At 44.0% G+C, this 19,912-nt stretch overlaps 1 protein-coding gene and 2 long non-coding RNA genes across 3 annotated transcripts in view; 2 read left to right on the forward strand and 1 right to left on the reverse strand.

The window, feature by feature from the left end:
• The window catches only part of LOC140187356 (uncharacterized), a 25,610-nt gene continuing 5,698 nt past the window's right edge, over positions 1 to 19,912 (forward strand). Inside the window, exons 1-2 of the long non-coding RNA XR_011883077.1 lie at positions 1 to 283; positions 7,286 to 7,421. This is a non-coding gene — a long non-coding RNA (uncharacterized lncRNA). The remainder of the gene's footprint in view (positions 284 to 7,285; positions 7,422 to 19,912) is intronic.
• Positions 8,530 to 14,310, forward strand: LOC140187355 (uncharacterized). Its single transcript, XR_011883076.1, has 2 exons — positions 8,530 to 8,786; positions 13,960 to 14,310. It is a non-coding gene; the product is annotated as an uncharacterized lncRNA (long non-coding RNA).
• Positions 12,697 to 19,912, reverse strand: part of LOC140187353 (BTB/POZ domain-containing protein KCTD2-like) — a 22,009-nt gene continuing 14,793 nt past the window's right edge. The window contains exons 5-6 of the mRNA XM_072242580.1: positions 17,832 to 17,957; positions 12,697 to 16,929 (exon numbers count right to left, since the gene is read on the reverse strand). Of these exons, the coding sequence (XP_072098681.1) occupies positions 16,900 to 16,929; positions 17,832 to 17,957 (156 nt within the window). The 3' untranslated portion in view covers positions 12,697 to 16,899. The remainder of the gene's footprint in view (positions 16,930 to 17,831; positions 17,958 to 19,912) is intronic.

Genomic DNA, 19,912 nt, shown 5'->3' on the forward strand with positions numbered 1-19,912 from the left:
GAGGCAAACCTGCCTGCCAGAATGCTGGTGCCCCGCTTATTAAGGTGCAACCCGTCTCTTTTGTACAATTCATTCTTACCCCGAAACATACCCCAGTGGTCCAAGAATGTAAATCCTTACTTCCTGCACCAGTCCCTCAGCTACACATTCAGATCCATTATCTCCCTGTTCTTGACCACTCCAGCACGGGGAACTGGAAGCAAACCGGAGATAACCACCCTGGCATTCACTAACTGTAGGACTGATGGGAACAGAATCAATCAGCACCTTCAACATGGAACTGGTAGGTATTCGAATCAGAATCAGAATCCGGTTTATTATCACCGGCATATATAGTGACATCGGTTAACTGAGTGTCAGCATATAAGTGATAACATATAAATAAGCCAATTACAGTAAGTATATATATGTATATTAAATGGTTAAATTAAAATATTGTAAAAGTGGTAGTGTTCATGGGTTCAATGTCCATTTAGGAACCGGATGGCAGAAGGGAAGAAAAAAAGAAGTAAAACGAACAGAATTAAAATTAAATAAATGGGAAACTCAACAGAAGTCATCCGTGTAGAGAGAAACAGAGATAAACGTCGAAGGCCCAACACCCGACCCCCCCCCCCACACCTCTTCAATTTCCAGTTTTTTGTAACATCGCGATCTTACCTCAGCGACTCTGAAGGGCAGCACCGAGGTGGAAGTGGTAAATAAAAGAAATAAAAAAGAAGGAAAATCCAGAGAAATAGCCTCTGCCAGAGACAGATCTCACACGACTACTCACTCAATTGTCCGAATTCATTCCTGGGCAGACCTACAAAAAGCAGACAGGTAAGGTTAATGGTTTTTAACATTAGTTAGTTGGTTGGGCAGTTGTTTTTGATAGCACTAGTTAATGTGACTAGTATGCCACTAGTTAAGGCATAGGATGTATTGGCCTTCATCAACCGTGGGATTGAGTTTAGGAGCCGAGAGGTAATGTTACAGCTTTATAGGACCCTGGTCAGACCCCACTTGGAGTACTGTGCACAGTTCTGGACACCTCACTACAGGAAGGATGTGGACACCATAGAAAGGGTGCAGAGGAGATTTACAAGGATGTTGCCTGGATTGGGGAGCATGCCTTATGAGAATAGGTTGAGTGAATTGAGCCTTTTCTCCTTGGAGTGGCGGAGGATGAGAGGCGACCTGATAGAGGTGTATAAGATGATGAGATGCATTGATCATGTGGATAGTCAGAGGCTTTTTCCCAGGACTGAAATGGCTAACATGAGAGGGCACAGGTTTAAGGTGCTTAAGGTAGTTTCTATGTTTCTCTATGTTCTAGAAGTAGCCAGGGCACTCAGTGGGAATTTTAATGTCTATCCCCCAGAACTCATACAGATGGAGTAAGATGTAGAAAGATCTAAAATAATCTACAACAATGCAACAACAAAATAACACAGTAGTTTCAAATGGTGGATAATGTTAATGTTCAAAGGACCTAGATTGTCCATGGACAAAAGCCAACATGCAGGTGACAATTAGGAAGGCAAAGAGCGTATTAGAAGAATGTGAGGTAATCTACTGGAAACTCACAACATTTTTACAGGGCTTACACACAAAAGGAAGTCAGTCATGGGTTAGGGAAATGAACAATTGACATTTTGGGCCAAAACCCTCTGTTAGGACTGGAAAAAAGAGGGCAGAAGCCAGGATAAAAAGGGCAAGGGAAGGAGCACGAGCTGGCAGGTAGTGAGTGAGTCCAAGCGAGCAGCGAGTGTGAATCATGTGAGAGACTGAGAGGTGATAGGTGGAAGAGGAAGATGATGAAATCTGATAGGAGTGGACAGTGGATCACAGAATAAAGAAAAGGAATTGGAAACCAGAGGGAGGAGGAGAAGGGTGTGTGTGTGTGTGTGTGTGTGTGTGTGTGTGTGTGTGTGATTGTGAGGGTAGGGGATGGGAAAGAGAAGAGGTAATGCAGCCAGAGATAAGAGAAAATAAAATGGGGGGGGGGGAGAGAACAATAGAGGGGGTGGTTACCAGGAGTTAGAGAAATCGGTGTTGATGCCATCAGATTGGAGGCTACAAGGACAGAATATAAGCTGTTGTTCCTCTTGGTGGCCTCCAACCTGAGGGGGCAGGACATATAATACTGAGATGAGAAGAAACCATCACACAGAGGGTAATTAATCTACCAGGCAGCCTATTTCAATGTGCAGAAAGACCTGGATACTTTTCAAGCATGGGCTGATAAATGCCATTTCTGGGAAACATTCTACCCAACATTCAGAGTCAGGTTTAATATCCCCGGTGTATGTCATGAAATTTGTTGTTATGCAGCAGCAATGCATTGCAATACAAAATGAAATCTGTGAATTACAGGAAGAAGCTGTTTCTGAATTGTTGTGTGCGCACCTTCAGGCTCCTGTACCTCCTCCCTGATGGTAGCAATGAGAAGAGGACATGTCCTGGGTGATGGGGTCCTTAATGAAGCATTGCTGCTTGAAGATGTTCTGGATGCTGGGGAGGCTAGTGCCCGTGATGGAGCTGATTGAGTTTACAACATTCTGCAGCTTATCTCAATCCTGTGCAGTGCCCTCCTCCCTCCATATCAGATGGTGATACAGCTAGTTAGAATGCTCTCCCTGGTACACCTGTAGAAATTTGTGTGTCAATGGCCCAACCACCACCAAGACCCTCCATAAACATCCAGAATGGCCCCATTGACCAGAATCACAAGCTGACCAGTTGCAGAATACCACGGCCATAGGAGCAGGTACGAGGCGTGGTAACTCACCTCCTGACAACGCACGAGGAGTGGGATACTATGGTGACTCACCTCCTGACAACCCACGGTCTACAAGGAGAGCAATGGAATACTCTCAACTTGCACGTATGAGTGCAGCTCCAATCTTTCACACGAACACCGTAGTGTATGGTTAGTACAACACTATTACGCCATTAGCACCGTGACCCGTGTTCAATTGCGCCACTCTGCAAGGAGTTTGTATGTTCTCCTCATGACCGCGCGACCTCGTGTACTGTGGAGAGCGTTCTAGCTGGCTGCAACAGCGTCCGACATGCACGGCACAGAATCAAAACCAGCTGCAGAGAGGTGCGCTGCTCTGACAGGAGTTTGCATGTTTTCTGGGTGCTCTGAGTTCCTCCCACATTCCAAGGACGTATGGGTCAGTAGGTCAGTGGGTGTTCTTGGGCAGCATGAGCTTGCTGGGCCTTAAGGGCCAGTTACCACGTTACATCTCGAAATGAAATCAGGTAAATAAGTGAACAATGCCAGGCAGTGGCCACAACGCACGGTGCCCAGGCTATTCTGAGAGCACTTCCAAATCCTTGGATCTTTACCACCAAGAGCGGCAGGTGTATGGGAGCAGCACCATTTGCAGCCCCTCCTGGGTCGCACCCCATCCTAGTTTGGAAAAGTATTGCAAAAAAAGACTTTAATGTTGGAAAAACGCAGCCACCCAAGCAGCATGTGTGGATAGAGAACCGCATCACTGTTTGAGATCAGATATCCTTCTTCAGAAACTAATTGAGTGGTTTTCCTGCTCACCCTTGCTGAGGTCTTCCAGTGTTTCTGTTTTCAATCCTTTCACTGAAGCATTGAGTGCTGCATGTCATTGCCAGCAGCCATAGCGATAGCTGCATTTTTAAAAATCGGCCATAAAAAGCGTCTGGCCCTGTCTCTCACAGATTGGTTGTCACACAATGGAGAGGCGGCTGGTTTTGCCAACAACACACAACCTCTACCGTACCTTCATAAATACTGCCTGACTTGCTGAGTTCACCCAGCATCTTATGTGTATTGCTTGAGATTGCTAGCATTTCCAGAATCTCCCGTGAGGCAGGTTTGTTTTTCAGGTTGGGCTGTTTCCACAACTCTGCAATTTATTGTGGTCTTGAGCAGTGCAGTTGCCAAGCATCAGGGTGTGCACTGACACAGAGAAACACAGAAAACCCACAGCACAATACAGGCCCTTCGGCCCACAACGCTGTGCCAAACGTCCTCACCTTAGAAATTACTAGGGTTACCCATAGGCCTCTATTTTTTGAGCTCCATGCACCTGTCCAGGAGTCTCTTAAAAGACCCTATTGTATCTGCCTCCACCACCATCACCAGCAACCCATTCCACGCACTCACCGCTCTCTGAGTAAAAAACTTACCCCTGACATCTCCTCTGTACCTACTTCCAAGCACCTTAAAATTGTGCCCACTTGTGCTAGCCATTCCAGCCCTGGGAAAAAGCCTCTGACTAGCCACACGATCAACGCCTCTCATCATCTTGTACGCCTCTATCAGGTCACCTCTCATCCTCTGTCGCTCCAAGGAAAAAAGGCTGAGTTCACTCAACCTATTCTCATAAGGCATGCTCCCCAATCCAGGCAACATCCTTGTAAATCTCCTCTGCACCCTTTCTATGGTTTCTGACTAGGGTCCTATTTAGCTGCAACATTACCTCTCTGCTCCAAAACTCAATTCCACGATTGATGAAGGCCAATGCACCGTTTGCCTTCTTAACCACAGAGTCAACCTATGGACTCAGACCCCAAGATCCCTCTGATCCTCCACACTGCCAAGAGTCTTACCATTAATACTATATTCTGCCATCATATTTGACCTACCAAAATGAACCACCTCACACTTATCTGGGTTGAATTCCATCTGCCACTTCTTAGCCCAGTTTTGCATCCTATCAATATCCCGCTGTAACCTCTGACAGCCCTCCACACTATCCACAACACACCCAACCTTTGTGTCATCAGCAAACTTACTAACCCATCCCTCCACTTCCTCATCCAGGTCATTTATAAAAATCACAAAGAGCAAAGGTCCCAGAACAGATCCCCGAGGCACACCACTGGTGACCGACCTTCTTGCAGAATATGACCTGTCTACAACCTCTCTTTGCCTTCTGTGGGCAAGCCAATTCTGCATCCACAAAGCAATGTCCTCTTGGATCCCATGCCTCCTTACTTTCTCAATAAGCCTTGCATTGGGTACCTTATCAAATGCCTTGCTGAAATCCATATACACTACATCTACTGCTCTACCTTCAATGTGTTTAGTCACATTCTCATAAAATTCAATCAGGCTCGTAAGGCACGACTTGCCTTTGACAAAACCATGCTGGCTATTCCTAATCATAATATGCCTCTCCAAATGTTCATAAACCCTGCCTCTCAGGATCTTCTCCATCAACTTACCAACCGCTGAAGTAATCACTGGTCTATCTCTATTTCCTTTCTTGAATAATAGAATAACATCCACAGCCCTCCAATCCTCCGGAATCTCTCCCGTCCCCATTGATGATGCAAAGATCATCGCCAGAGGCTCAGCAATCTCCTCCCTCGCCTCCCACAGTAGCCTGGGGTACATTTCATCCGGTCCCGGTGACTTATCCAACTTGATGCTTTCCAAAAGTTCCAGCACATCCTCTTTCTTAATATCTACATGCTCAACCTTTTCAGTCTGCTGTAAGTTATCCCTACAATCACCAAGATCCTTTTCCATAGTGAATACTGAAGCAAAGTACTCATTAAGTACCTCCGCTATCTCCTCTGGTTCCATACACACTTTTCCACTGTCACACTTGATTGGTCCTATTCTCTCACATCTTATCCTCTTGCTCTTCACATCCTTGTAGAATGCCTTGGAGTTTTCCTTAATCCTGTCCGCCAAGGCCTTCTTATAGCCCCTTCTGGCTCTCCTAATTTCTTTCTTAAGCTCCTTCCTGCTATCCTTATAACCTTCTAGATCTCTATCACAAGCTAGTTTTTTGAACCTTTTGTAAGCTCTTCTTTTCAACTAGATTTACTGCAGCCTTTGTACACCACGGTTCCTCTACCCTACCATCCCTTCCCTGTCTCATTGGAATGTACCTATGCAGAACGCCATGCAAATATCCTCTGAACATTTTTTCTTCTGTACATTTCCCTGAGAACACCTGTTCCCAATTTATGCTTCCAGTTCCTGCCTGATAGCTTCATATTTCCCCTTACTCCAAGTAAACGCTTTTCTAACTTGTCTGTTCCTATCCCTCTCTAATGCTATGGTGAAGGAGATAGAGTTGTGATCACTATCTCCAAAATGTTCTCGCACTGAAAGATCTGACACCTGACCAAGTTAATTTCCCAGTACCAGATCAAGTACAGCCTCTCCTCTTATAGGCTTATCTACATATTGTGTCAAGAGTCCTTCCTGAACACACCTAACAAACTCCTCCCCATCTAAACCCCTCACTCCAGGGAGATGCCAATCAATATTTGGGAAATTAAAATCTCCCACCACGACAACCCTGTTATTATTACACCATTCCAGAATCTGTCTCCCTATCTGCTCCTTGATGTCCCTGTTACTATTGGGTGGTCAAAAAAAACACCCAGTAGAATTATTGATCCCTTCCTGTTCCTAACTTCCACCCACAGAGAATCTGTAGACAATCTCTCCATGTCTTCCTCCTTTTCTGCAGCCGTGACACTATCTCTGATCAACAATGCCACGCCCTCACCTCTTTTGCCTCCCTCCCTGTCCTTTCTGAAACATCTAAAGCCTGGCACTCAAAAGTAGCCATTCCTGCCCCTGAGTCATCCAAGTCTCTGTGATGGCCACAACATCATAGCTGCAAGTACTGATCCACACTCTAAGCTCATCGGCTTTGTTCATAATACTCCTTGCATTAAAATAGACACATCTCAAACCGTTGGTCTGAGCGTGTCCTTTCTCTGTCACCTGCCTATCCTCCCTCTCGCACTGACTCCAAGTTTTCTCTATTTGTGAGCCAACCAACTCTTCCTCCGTCTCTTCAGTTTGGTTCCCACCCCCCAGCAATCCTAGCTTAAACTCCCAGCAATAGCCTTAGCAAACCTCCCCGCCAGGATATTGGTCCCCCTGGGATTCAAGTGCAACCCATCTTTTTTGTACAGGTCACTCCTGCCCCAAAAGAGGTCCCAATGATCCAGAAATCTGAATCCCTGCCCCCTGCTCCAATCCCTCAGCCACACACTTATCCTCCATCTCATTCTATTCCTATACTCACTGTCACGTAGCACAGACAGTAATCCCGAGATGACTACCTTTGTGGTCCTGCTTCTCAACTTCCTTCCTAAATCCCTGTAGTCTGTTTTCAGGGCCTCCTCCCTTTTCCTGCCTATGTTATTGGTACCAATATGTGCCACGACCTCTGGCTGTTCTCCTTCCCACTTCAGGATATCGTGGACGTGATCAGAAACATCCCGGACCCTGGCACCTGGGAAGCAAACTATCATCCGTGCTTCTTTCTTGTGTCCACAGAATCGTGCGGACTCCCATGCAGGGACAGAAGCAAGAGTTTATTCATAGGAATTCTGACTGAACGTTGGAGGCTTGGCCAAGCAACACAGCGTGATGAATCATTCTCGAAACGAGGACCCAGCAATAAGTTCTAATTGTGAGTCCTCTTTCAATAATCACAGTATGCAGAAAACCTGATACTCTACTGTGCATCCATAGGAATTTGAGAAAGTTTTAGATGACATGCGCAAACTTCTAAGACAGTAGAGGCACTGCCACGGTTTCTTTGTAATGGTATTTATGTACTGGACTCAGGGCAGGTCCTCTGAATGATAATGCCACAGGATTTAAAATTACCCACCCTCTCCACCTCCGATCCCCTGAAGAGGACTGGCTCATGGAGCTCCAATTTCCTCCTCCTGTAATCAATAATCAGCTCTCTGGTTTTGCAGACATCGAGTGAAAGGCTGTTTTGTGGTACCATTCAAGTAGATTCTCAATCTCCCTCCATTATGTTGATTCATCGCCACCTTTTACAGACATCCCACCTCTCCCGGAAGTTCCGGGAGTCTCCAGCATATTAATAGTGGCTCCCTGACGCCTGCAAATTATATACAATGTCCCGGAAATTGATTTTTTTGAGAGAAAGTGTGAGAGAGAGAGCAAGCGAGCGAGAGAGCGAGCAAGAAAGCAAGTGCGAGAGTGCGAGCACGAGTGACAGAGACCACGAGCGAGAGAGAGAGTGAGAGCACAAGCAAGAGCGAGAGAGTTCCAAAAAATGTCAGAGTGGCAGAATGTTCCAAAAAAAATAAAACGTACATCACCCCAGACTACACTAAAGTGTGCCCCTGCCTAATAGGGGTCAAAATAATGACAGTGTTGTTTGCTGCACTGTTTGCAACAGTGACTTTTCTATTGCCCATGGTGGGTTAAGACTGTAAAACACATGTTGAGGTGAGTTTAACAAGTGTCATCCGTTCATTAGCATAGCTAACGTTATTTAAACTAGCTGGCCAGCTGCTAAGGAGCTGCTCTGTTGCAGACATCCCACCTCTCCCGGAAGTCTCCCGCAAATTGATGGTGCTATCTCCCTGAAATGAGTTTTTGCAGGGTGGGATGTCTGCTTTTATTCGGCCAACAACAGCGGTGTCCTCAGTAAACCTGAATATGGCATTGGAGCTGAATTAAGCCGGACAGCATGAGTATCAACCGTGTAGCACCCAGTCTTGAGGTACGTCTGTGCTAATGGTCTACACTCTGAACATCGCTGACCATCAACGACTTTCAGTTCAAACATTAACCAATACCAATGATCGGTATCTGTCCTTTTATTCCCGAACTACCTATGGTCATTCCTGTTCTCAGCACTGCGCTCCCCAGTCCCGCCTGCCTGCTGATCCAGTCCGGGTTTGTGGTGTGGCTGGACTGGCGCGGCCGCCATGAAGCCGTTCTCCAGGCGCTCGGCGAAGCCGCTGCTGTTCGGGGCGGTGGGTGCGGTGCTGGCGGCTGGCTTCCTCTACAGGTGAGGCGGCACCGCGTGTTCCCGGTGGGTGCCGTGTGGCCCTGAGAGACAGCAGGACAGGCTGAGGGGCTGTTCGACCACTCTGGCCTACCCAGTCCCCGATGGCGCCGCTCCCTCCCTCCCTCGGCAGGGCAGACATTCCCTCCGCTTGCCTCCGTGATCTTTCCTCCTCACCTCCCTCTGCCGCTATGACCTTTTCACTCCCGTGACCTCCATGACCCTTCTCCTCTCTGACCCGGTGACCTTTCCCTTCTCCCCTGAGCCTGGATCCCTCGTGTCCGGGGAAACCTGGCCCGGTGAGCCCGACAAGATGCGAGGTCCCTTTTGTGGCGAGAAGACCAAAATTATACAACCATATAACAATTACAGCACGGAAACAGGCCATCTCGGCCCTTCTAGTCCGTGCCGAACTCTTACTCTCACCTAGTCCCACCAACCTGCACTCAGCCCATAACCCTCCATTCCTTTCCTGTCCATATAGCTGTCCAATTTAACTTTAAACGACAACATCGAACCTGCAAAAATTGTTCTAGGTATTCTGTCGTCGAGTCCTTGTTAAACCAACTCTTGTACTCAACCCTCTCGCAATAAAGATCAACTCTTAACTTGCTTTCAGTAAATCGTGTACAATGACATCCAGGTCATTTTAAATGCCAATGCTTCCTAATCCATCACGTAAACAATACTCAGCATTTCTGTTTTCATTGGACAATTTTGCATTTTTCAATATTGTCCTGTGCTGTCATGTCATTGCCTATTCACTGCTTGTATGTAGCCCAGAAGACTCCCTGACACTTGGAAGGACTCTTTCAAAGTCCTCAGTATCTGTGAGAGACAGGGGCACGTGGACAACAAAAAGCAGCAACACACAGCAGTCAACTCTTCCGTGGATATAACAATGTCACAGGCTTCAGCTTGTCAGAAGAACCTCAGCTTAAATTGCAAACCTACCTGGTCTCTGAACTTTTCTTCCCAACCCCAGTCCCTGCAGGCTGCACACTGACTCACCTTCCTGATCACAACCAGCCTGCTGCCTGTCTTTCTGAACCTTATCTTGATTCTGGCCACAAACTATCTATCTATTGGTATTTTCACCAAATGACAGCACATTAAATGCAGTCTGCCATCTCATAGCAGATAGGATTCACTAACCTCACAGGAGAGGGCTCTGGAGGAACTTGCTGTACTTAGTCGTGCTCCAGTAGTGCACACCTACATGGATCAACAAATATTAAATCAGCGGATCTCGGGGATTTAGGGTGTAACGTTTGGGTAAATCAATATAGAATGTGATTAGTTGGGGGTCTAAAGACTAATCATGTGGTATCCCATTAGACACAGCCTGCTGTCCTGAGGACCTTTTTATTCCTATTTTTTTTCTATTTGTTAACCAGTTCTCAGCTCCCTCATCCTATGTGCTCGAACTGTGTCAGCAATCTCCCATGTAAGGCTTTATAAAAGCTTTCTGAAAATTGAAATACTTCACCTCTACCCAATTATCTACTGTATTACATATATTCTCAAATAACTCTATTAGATTAGTCGAATATTATTTCCCTTTCAAAATCCAAATTGACTGCTCCATCACGTTAATTTCTAGGTGTCTTGATATCATATCTCTATCAGCATTTTACCCACTACTGATATTGTTAACTGGTCAGGAGTTCCCTGCTCTCTCTCTTCCTCCTTCCTTAGAGGGGGCAGGCACACCTCATCCTCCAGTCAGCAGGAACAATTCCAGAATCTATACAATTTTGGTCTTTGATGCTCTCTTCTTCCAAAAAGTTTGGGAATACCAATTTTTAGGCTCATTAAACTTTCTGGTGTTACTTCTTTACTAATACTAATTTGTTTTACCCGGCTCATCAATATTTTTGATGAGGTTTCAAGGTACTTGGAGACTAATGATAAAATAAGTCAACGTCAGCATGGTTTCTGTAAAGGGAAATCCTGCCTAACAAATCTGTTAGAGTTCTTCGAGGAAGTAACAAACAGGGTGGACAAAGAAGAGGCAGTGGATGTCATTTACTTGGATTTTCAGAAGGCGTTTGATAAGGTGCCACTCGAGGCTGCTTATCAAGATAAAATCCTATGGAGTTATGGGAGAAATACTGGCATGGATTGAGGAATGGCTGACAGGCAGGAGGGGGCAGTGAGTGGGAATAAAAGGGGCCTTTTCTGGTTGGCTGCTGGTGACTAGTGGTGTTCCTCAGGGATCAGTATTGGGACCGCTACTTTTCAGAATGTTTGTCAGTGATTTGGATAATGGAATTGATGGCTGTGTGGCAAAGTTTGCTGATGATACGTGGAGGGGTAGGTAGTGCTGAGGAAGGAATGTGATTGCAGCAGGACTTAGGCAAATTGGAAGAATGGGCAAAAAGGTGACAGATGGAATACAGTGTGGGGAAATGTATGATAATGCATTTTACCAAACATCAAGATAGTGCCGACTATTTTCTAAATGGGGAGAAGGTTCAAACATCAGAGATGCAGAGGGACTTAGGAGTCCTCATGCAAGACTCCCAGGAGGTTTTTTTTTAGCTGGAGGGTGGTGAATCTATGGAATTTGTTGCCACGGGTGGCAGTGGAGGCCAAGTCATTGGGTGTATTTAAGGCAGAGATTGATAGGTATCTGAGTAGCCAGGGCATCAAAGGTTATGGTGAGAAGGCGGGGGAGTGGGACTAAATGGGAGAATGGATCAGCTCATGATAAAATGGCGGAGCAGACTCGATGGGCCGAATGGCCGGCTTCTGCTCCTTTGCCTTATGGTCTTATGGTCTTAAGGTTAATTTATAGATTGAGTCTGTGGTAAAGAAGGCAAATGGAGTGTTGGCATTTATTTCAAGGGGAATAGAATGTAAAAGCAAGGAGATAATGCTGAGCCTTTATAAGACACTAGTCAGGCCGCACTTGGGAGTGTTGGCAACAGTTTTGGGCCTCATCTGAGAAAGGATGTGTTGTCATTGGAGAGAGTTCAGAGGAGGTTCACAAGGATAATTCCAGGAATGAAGGGGTTAACATATGAGGAGCATTTGGCAGCTTTGGGCCTGTACTCACTGGAATTTAGAAGAATATGGGGCAATCTCATTGAGATCTACCAATTGTTGAAAGGACTACATAGGGTGGATGTGGAGAGGGTGTTTCCTATGATGGGGTATCCAGAACTAGAGGGCATAGTCTCAAAATTGAAGGGTGACCCTTTAGAACAGAGCACCTTTGTTCTGTCTGCAACAGGCAGGATTTCTTTGTGGCCAACTATTTTAATTCTACCTCCCATTCCCATTCTGACTCTGACATGTCAGTCCATGACTCTACAGTCACGGTGAGGTCACTCTCAGGTTGGAGGAGCAACGCCTTATTTTCTGTCTGGGTAGCCTCCAACCTGAAGCCACAAATGTTTATTTCTCTGTCTACCAGTAATTTCTCATATTAGCCCCTCTCTCATGTTCCATTCCCCATTCTGGCTTCCCTCTTGCCCTTTCGACTCCTGCCCATTCCCTTTCTCTCATGGTCAGCTCTCCTTTCCAGATTCCTCCTTATTCAGCCCTATACTTCTTCCACCTATTACCTTCAAGTTCTCACTCATCCACTCCTTTCCCCACCCACCTACCAGATTTCACCTATCACCTGCCAGTTTATACTTCTTCCCTTCCCCCATCTTCTTATTCTGGCTTTCTTCCCCTTCCTTTTCAGTCCCGGGGAAATGTCTCGGCCTAAAACGTTGACAGTTTATTCCCCTCCATAGATGCTGCCTGGCCTGCTGAGTTCCTCCAGCATTTTGTGTGTTGCACATATTCTGCTTTCTTTCCAATATTTTTATTTATTTTTATATATATATATATATATATATATATATATATAAGAATACAGAGTACAGGAAAACAATATATATGTCAATACAGTAAACTGAATCGCATATAAAGACTCCTTACCCTATATTTGTACAAGTCAATTAGTTCATAACATTTCAAAAACAATGATATTATATAAAAAAACAAACCCACTACCAGGACCAAAGCTGATTAGTAGAAAAAAAAAGATTGTTAGTCATCATCTGTGCTTTAACAGCAAATCAAAGGTTTTGAAAATAATTCAGAAAAGGTCCCCACAATGTTTGAAAGTCTTGATTAGATTCAAAGACTGAACATCGAATCTTCTCGAAATTTAAACATGACATGACATCACATAACCATTGGGCATGAATAGGAGGGGCCGCATCTTTCCATTTAAGCAAAAGCGTCCTTCTGGCCATAAGAGAGATAAAAGCCAAAATGTGCAATTCTGCTTTCTTTCTTTATCACTTTCTTGGCATCCTTTACTGAATTATAAAAATATTTTCAGTCCTCAGGCTTACTCTTACTTCTGTCAATTTATAACCACCTGTCTTAATGCTGTTTAGTATCCCCTGTAGTCCAAAGTTGCATCACCTTTCTCATTGTGTCTTTTACTCTGAAGCAATGAATATCTGCTGCAAATCATGATTTTTTTTTGCCTTAGGTTCTAGCCTGTACCCCTCAGTGTAGTATCCATTCTACCATAGCAATTCTGCCCCTCTTACCCGTGGAGATTGAGAACTCTGTTACCTGGCTTTCTAATCTGAAAACCTTCATTCTATTATAGTCATTCTTTCTAGAGGCCTCTTTATTATTTTATAATCCTATCACATTGTACTGTACCTGCTGTTTCTTTATTGAGAAATCTATCCTATATAGATTCCATTAATTTATCCTCTACATTACTAGTAACAATTTGATTTGTTGATTAAAGTCCTCCCTGATTACTGCATTACTCTTTTCATGCACCTCTGATATCCTTATTTATACTGTCATTGATTACATCTGCAATTTGGAGGCCAATAGATAACTCCCAGCAATGTTCTCTGCCCCAGATTCTTCAATGCACCATCCAAACCATTCCTAATTCTCTACCAGAACCTGCCAACCCAAGGTCGTGCTGAACTTCTGTATTGATCTCATCTTCTATTATCTGTGCTACCTCACTTCTTTAGCTATTTTGCCAGCCTTTCCTAAGTACCCTGGTGAGTAGGAATCAATGCATTGACAGCTGGAAACATAGCTTGAAGATGCTTGAGAGTGGAGCCTGGGGTCAGGGTGCCCACCAGCCCGGGGCGATCATTGGCCCAGGCTCAGCAGGGTTTTCTGTCTTCAACAGGCGCAGCTTCTTCCCCGACATTGAAGAGATCCGAGCTCGAGAGCAGCAGAAATACAGTGAGAAGCTGCAGCTGGTTCTCGAACGAAGGGAGAGGCAGCTACTGGAAATAGAGCAGAAGAAATCAGCCCGGTGAGCTTGGGAAAGAGCTGAACAATGTCACTACGTAATGGCTGCTTATCCTGCTCTAGGAGACTGCCAACAGGCACCTGAATCCGACCATTAAGACTAAAAGGAAAACGAGTACTGAATCAAAATACTTTTAGTGAAATTTGCCTTAAAGAATCACACCAAGTAATCTGATATGTTTCTACATTGTACACCATATGCTGTAATAAATCATTTCTAATATCATTTTAACATAGGAGTTTTGATTGTCACATTTAACACAAAAGAACTTCTCTACTTATTCTACACTATAGAGAGAATCCAGCATCACCCAGTGGTAAAAGCACAATGAATTGTACTAAGATATTTAAGCCAGGAGATTACAGGTCTAATCCCTTATTCTTAAACATAGGAAAGAGAAAATAATGGATCCAAATTCAGCAATATATCATGGAACTGATCAATGCAATGATAACCATGATTTGATATAATTAACCTTTGTTACTTCCTATGTCATTCTGGCGGAAGATGGTTGAAAATTCTTCAGCTTGTCTTTGCCATTTGTACTGGGTGATCCATTGATGAGGGTAGTGAAAATGATTCCTTCTCCCATTAATTAGTTAATTTCCTATCACTGGATGTAGAAGTTCTGATCTGACCGTTCTACCAACAGCGTTAGGGATGCATGCCTGCCCTGCTGACCAATGCCTTTCACAGCTAAATCAGTTTGGTGATGCCAGTCTTTGTGATGGACACTGAATTTCCCAAACAACAGTAATTCTGCAGATGCTGGAAATTCAAGCAACACACATCAAAGTTGCTGGTGAACGCAGCAGGCCAGGCAGCATCTGTAGGAAGAGGTGCAGTCGACGTTTCAGGCAAGACCCTTCTGATGAAGGGTCTTAGGGCAATCTCATCAATCACATTGCTGCACTTATTTCTTTGTAATTTATTCTTTCTCATGTTTGCCACTGTTTTCCTTACCAGCCACTTACATAAGGGCTAATTAACAGTCGCATGTGTTTTGGACACAAGAGGGCTGAAGGAAACCCACATGGCGACAGGGAGAAAGTGCAGACTCCACACAAAGTACTGTAGGCTAGGATTGAATTCAGGCCTCCTCTGAGTTGTGAAGCACAGCTCTACAGATCCATTGTGTTTCCCAAGGTGATGGATGGAGCAATAGATATTTGGATGTGAAGCTTAAGAACAGAAGAATAAGAAAGTTGTTTTTGTTTAGTAGTTATGAAGTCTGGAGGTAATCTAGCTTTGGATGATTTCAGTGACAATTGTGTTGAGGCAGGACTGAATTAAAAAGTAATCTGTCTTGCTGATAGCCCAAATTTGTGGTTATGTGCTTTGATATTATGCGACGATTGTGAACAGGTGGCAGAGTTTGAGATGTCACTGAGAAAAATGGGAGCGTAGTGTTGGTGCCAAGGAAATGAAGTCCGTTTCAGCAACAAAACACAACTTTAATCTGCCCAACATTTACTGGGAGAAAGTTTGGTAAGAAAGAATTGCTTGGTGTTTGAGTGAGGTCTGTGTATGTCTCCCAGGTACAATGTCCCTGTGTTCTAGTGATAGATGTTTACATTCCTCAGTGCTGTGCATACACTGTGATTAATACGTAGTTAGCCATTGAGTTACCTTGTGTTAAAATCAGATTACAGCAACAATTGTTACTGTACCACTAGATCCTCAGCAGTTGAATATATTCAAGGCAGATGGTATCCAAAAGACGGGGCAGGAAAGTGGATGAACCGAACTGACCAAGTAGTTAGTCCCGAAGAAGTCCTCCATTCATATCTCTTACGTACTTACTGGCACTCAGGGCAGCAATGAAGGTCCTCCATCTCTGTCTGTATGGAAGGATTCTTCATTGCTGTCTCCATAACAATTGTTTTTTGACAGTCAGGATTGTTAGCCCTGAGCTGAACCCCCAAACCTGGAGGACTGGTTGGCCACTGTTAGTCTGTCCCTTTGACCTGTTTCGCATGGGTAATCCTACCAACAGCCAAAGCATAAAGCCTGACCCAGCCAGCAAAGCTCTCCAGGTCACTGAGGCACCAAACCCTATGACGAGGTTGTGGTCCTCTTGGAGGTTACTATTCTCCAAACTTACTGTTAGAGATGGTCTTGTCTCTAGCAAACTTAGATTTGGAACAACGCCACTAATACGTTGGCACCTTGCAGTTTGAAATGAATAGAAACAGAACAGCACCACACTCCAGTGAATGCCTAATGACAATACTGAGTGGTTTAATTATCACATTTTCAGAAAAGTAGTCATCCAATGCAGGAGGAAAAATATGACCTTAACATGAATTACTGAATCACTTCATTCAGTGCTTATGCAATAATTACAATACTGCATCCCAGCCCTCCCAAGAAACCAGCCCTATATTCATTGAGTGGAATCCATGCACACAATGCTCCACAGGAAGAACACAAAAGAACTTTCACTGAGCATACACACTGAAATTAATGGGGCTCTGCTTCCTAGTCATCAAGGAACAAGCAATATCACAGGTCTGTTAAAGGCAATTAAATGCATTGGCTGAATATATACATATTACACAACAAACAATATCACAGGGAGATTTGGCAGCCTTAACAATTAATTTTTGAGACAAGTGCTGTGGGCCTCTCATAGGCTTCAGGTGAAAGGCAGAGAGGTTGATTTCTCAGTAAAACGAGCCCTCAAATCTTGGGAGGCCCATGTGAGCTGAAAGTGTCGAGGCCAGTGTCAGAGGATGGCAAAGGGTTGGTGCCCTCAACAGACGGAGGATTCCTCTTCACAAGGAATGTAAACAGCAATTCTGATCAACAGTGTCACATCCTCGAGCCTCGCTCTTGCAGAATCTGTTTCCAATAAGAAGACAATTATTAAGAAATTGAGTAGGAAGATGAAATCTGGTGAAACCGGTTGGACTATAAAACTGGTTCTAACTACCCCTGTCAAAATATCCCTCATCTCAGAGTGCATCTGACTTCACATCTTTGCCCCCAACAACGCAAAGAATATCTCGAAACACCCCAATCTGACGACTGTAAGTTAGCAACACAAATAAAAATTGCTGGTGAACGCAGCAGGTCAGGCAGCATCTCTAGGAAGAGGAACAGTCGACGTTTCGGGCCGACACCCTTCGTCAGGACTAACTGAAAGAAAAGATAGAAGAGATTTGAAGATGGGAGGGGGAGAATTTAAATGATAGGAGAAGACAGGAGGGAGAGGATGCAGCTAAGAGCTGGAAAGTCCAGGAACAAGCAATATCACAGGTCTGTTAAAGGCAATTAAATGCATTGGCTGAATATATACATATTACACAACAAATAACATCACAGGGAGATTTGGCAGCCTTAACAATTAATTTTTGAGAGAAGTGCTGTGGGCCTCTCATGGGCTTCAGGTGAAAGGCAAAGAAGTTGATTTCTCAGTAAAAGAAAGTCCAGCTCTTAGCTCCATCCCTCCCCCTCCTGTCTTCTCCCATCATTTCGGATCTCCCCCTCCCCCTCTCAAATCTCTTACTATCTCTTCTTTCAGTTAGTCCTGACGAAGGGTCTCAGCCTGAAACGTCGACTGTACCTCTTCCTATAGATGCTGCCTGGCCTGCTGCGTTCACCAGCAATTTTTATGTGTGTTGCTTGAAATTCCAGCATCTGCAGATTTCCTCGTGTTTGCGACTAGAAGTTAGCCTGTTTTGTGACAAATACAGCAAGCAGGTGAGAAAGAACAAGCGGGAAAGCTATGGACAATGTAGTACCTTGGCTTTTTCACTAGGTTCGATGACAATTCCATTAGTTGAGTTATTCAGTTCCCTGGAGACAACGCAGAGAAATTCAGCCTGATCTTCACTGCCATAGTTGTAGGAGGATCCAATACTAATGAGCTGAGACAGGACCAGAATTTAATTAGTAGCAGCATATACAAAGAGGCACCAGATAAATCACACAAACCTTTCATATCGCCTTCCAGAATTTGATCAAATACAACCGGTTACAATGGTAGAGATCACCATACACATCGGCTGGAACATTTAGTTGATCTCTCGAAGTTCAGAGATCTGAACACAAAAAGGCAGCTAACTCCATAATTCTTTTTGCAGGGAATACTGCAGTATCAAACGTGCTGTTTTTCAAAAGAGATATTAAGAAACACTTATAATAAAGACCAACGTCTGCCACAAACATCTTAAGTGTTTGAAACCATCTTGTTGAGGATCTAAATATCTTGTTCCAAAGCCCCAAACTAGACAGCAAATCATATTGGGGAACTATGACAGTTTGCTACAGAATTGCTAGAAAGACCCAAAAAGTTTAAGATAATAAGTGCTTACTAAACTTCAAAAGTAGCTATGTTGCAGATTAGAGAAGAATTTTATGGTCTACCTCGGAAATAAGAATTTGTTTCTTTCAGAATACATCTCGTCATTGTGTTCCCGTTCACATTGACGACTAGGACTCCTCCTACAAAGGGCTCAGATTATAAACAGTATTTCTAAAGGAGGAAATGTTGTGGTGCTCCTGATGGATGGATGGATGGGCTGTATATTCCGTTGGCTCTTGCCAATATGATATTATCCACACATTCTACAATATGTTTCAATGGATGCAGTCTGCATGAATCTTATAGAAACATAGAAAATAGGTGCAGGAGTAGGCCATTCGGCCCTTCGAGCCTGCACCACCATTCAGTATGATCATGGCTGATCATCCAACTCAGAACCCTGCACCAGCCTTCCGTCCATACCCCCTGATCCCTTTAGCCACAAGGGCCATATCTAACTCCCTCTTAATTATAGCCAATGAACTGGCCTCAACTGTTTCCTGTGGCAGAGAATTCCACAGATTCACCACTCTCTGTGTGAAGAAGTTTTTCCTCATCTTGGTCCTAAAAGGCTTCCCCTTGATCCTCAAACTGTGACCCTGTTGACCCTGTCAAACTGTTACCTTTTCAATGTGAAATCTGTAAGCACACTATAGGTTAGCAATGATATTAATTGATCAGAAAAGTTATTATCAAGTATAAATCAATGGTTACATGTGTAGATCTGCATGTGCAATCAAATTGCTCAGAAAGCAATCGTAACTTGAGCGGATTCTAGGAGGAGTTTTTCATAAGCAATCCCTATATGTTAATAACACATTCCCTCAGTGAAAGCACATTGAGCACAGTAATGACCATTCAGACCATGCTGATGATAATGCTCTGCTCCAGCCCTTTGCTATTTTTCTTATCTGAATATTTATCACACATACATGCATACATCCAGCTTCTTAAAGTCATCTGTACTATTACCTTAACCAGCAAGAAACAAATTCTCATTACTCTCTGTTGAGTTTTTTTGGGTTTCCTGTTTGGCTTCTTACTAACTAGTAGATACTGGTGAGAGTTTTTATACAGCACTATCAACACCTTTTCTACGTGTCATTAAAGTAATCGAGACTGCTGGTTATAGGGGCTGATGGATTGACACACAGCAATGCTGAGCACCAGCAGTCCATTCCCACCTTACAAAACACACAGATCAAGTCTCATTCTACGAAAGGCAGCAGGTCACGTCTTCCTTTCACAGTTCAAACCAAGACAACATATTGGCTCTCATAACCTTCAGCTACCTCCGACACCAAAAGGAAACTTCATTTTCTCTTAACCTCTTTGAAAAGCCCACTTTCTAATATCTTGCTGGCAATCAAATGTATATATTAAAGACCCCTCTGTCATAGAGGTCATTCTGACTGTATGTTGATTTTCCCTCTTCTTAAGTTATTGTCTTTTTGTCAATGTTTTTGTTTATCTGTTTATTAACTGCTTAAGAATAATTATTTATGATCCTTAGAATTC

Source organism: Mobula birostris, chromosome 24, assembly GCF_030028105.1.
Source record: "Mobula birostris isolate sMobBir1 chromosome 24, sMobBir1.hap1, whole genome shotgun sequence".
NCBI lineage: Eukaryota > Metazoa > Chordata > Chondrichthyes > Myliobatiformes > Myliobatidae > Mobula > Mobula birostris.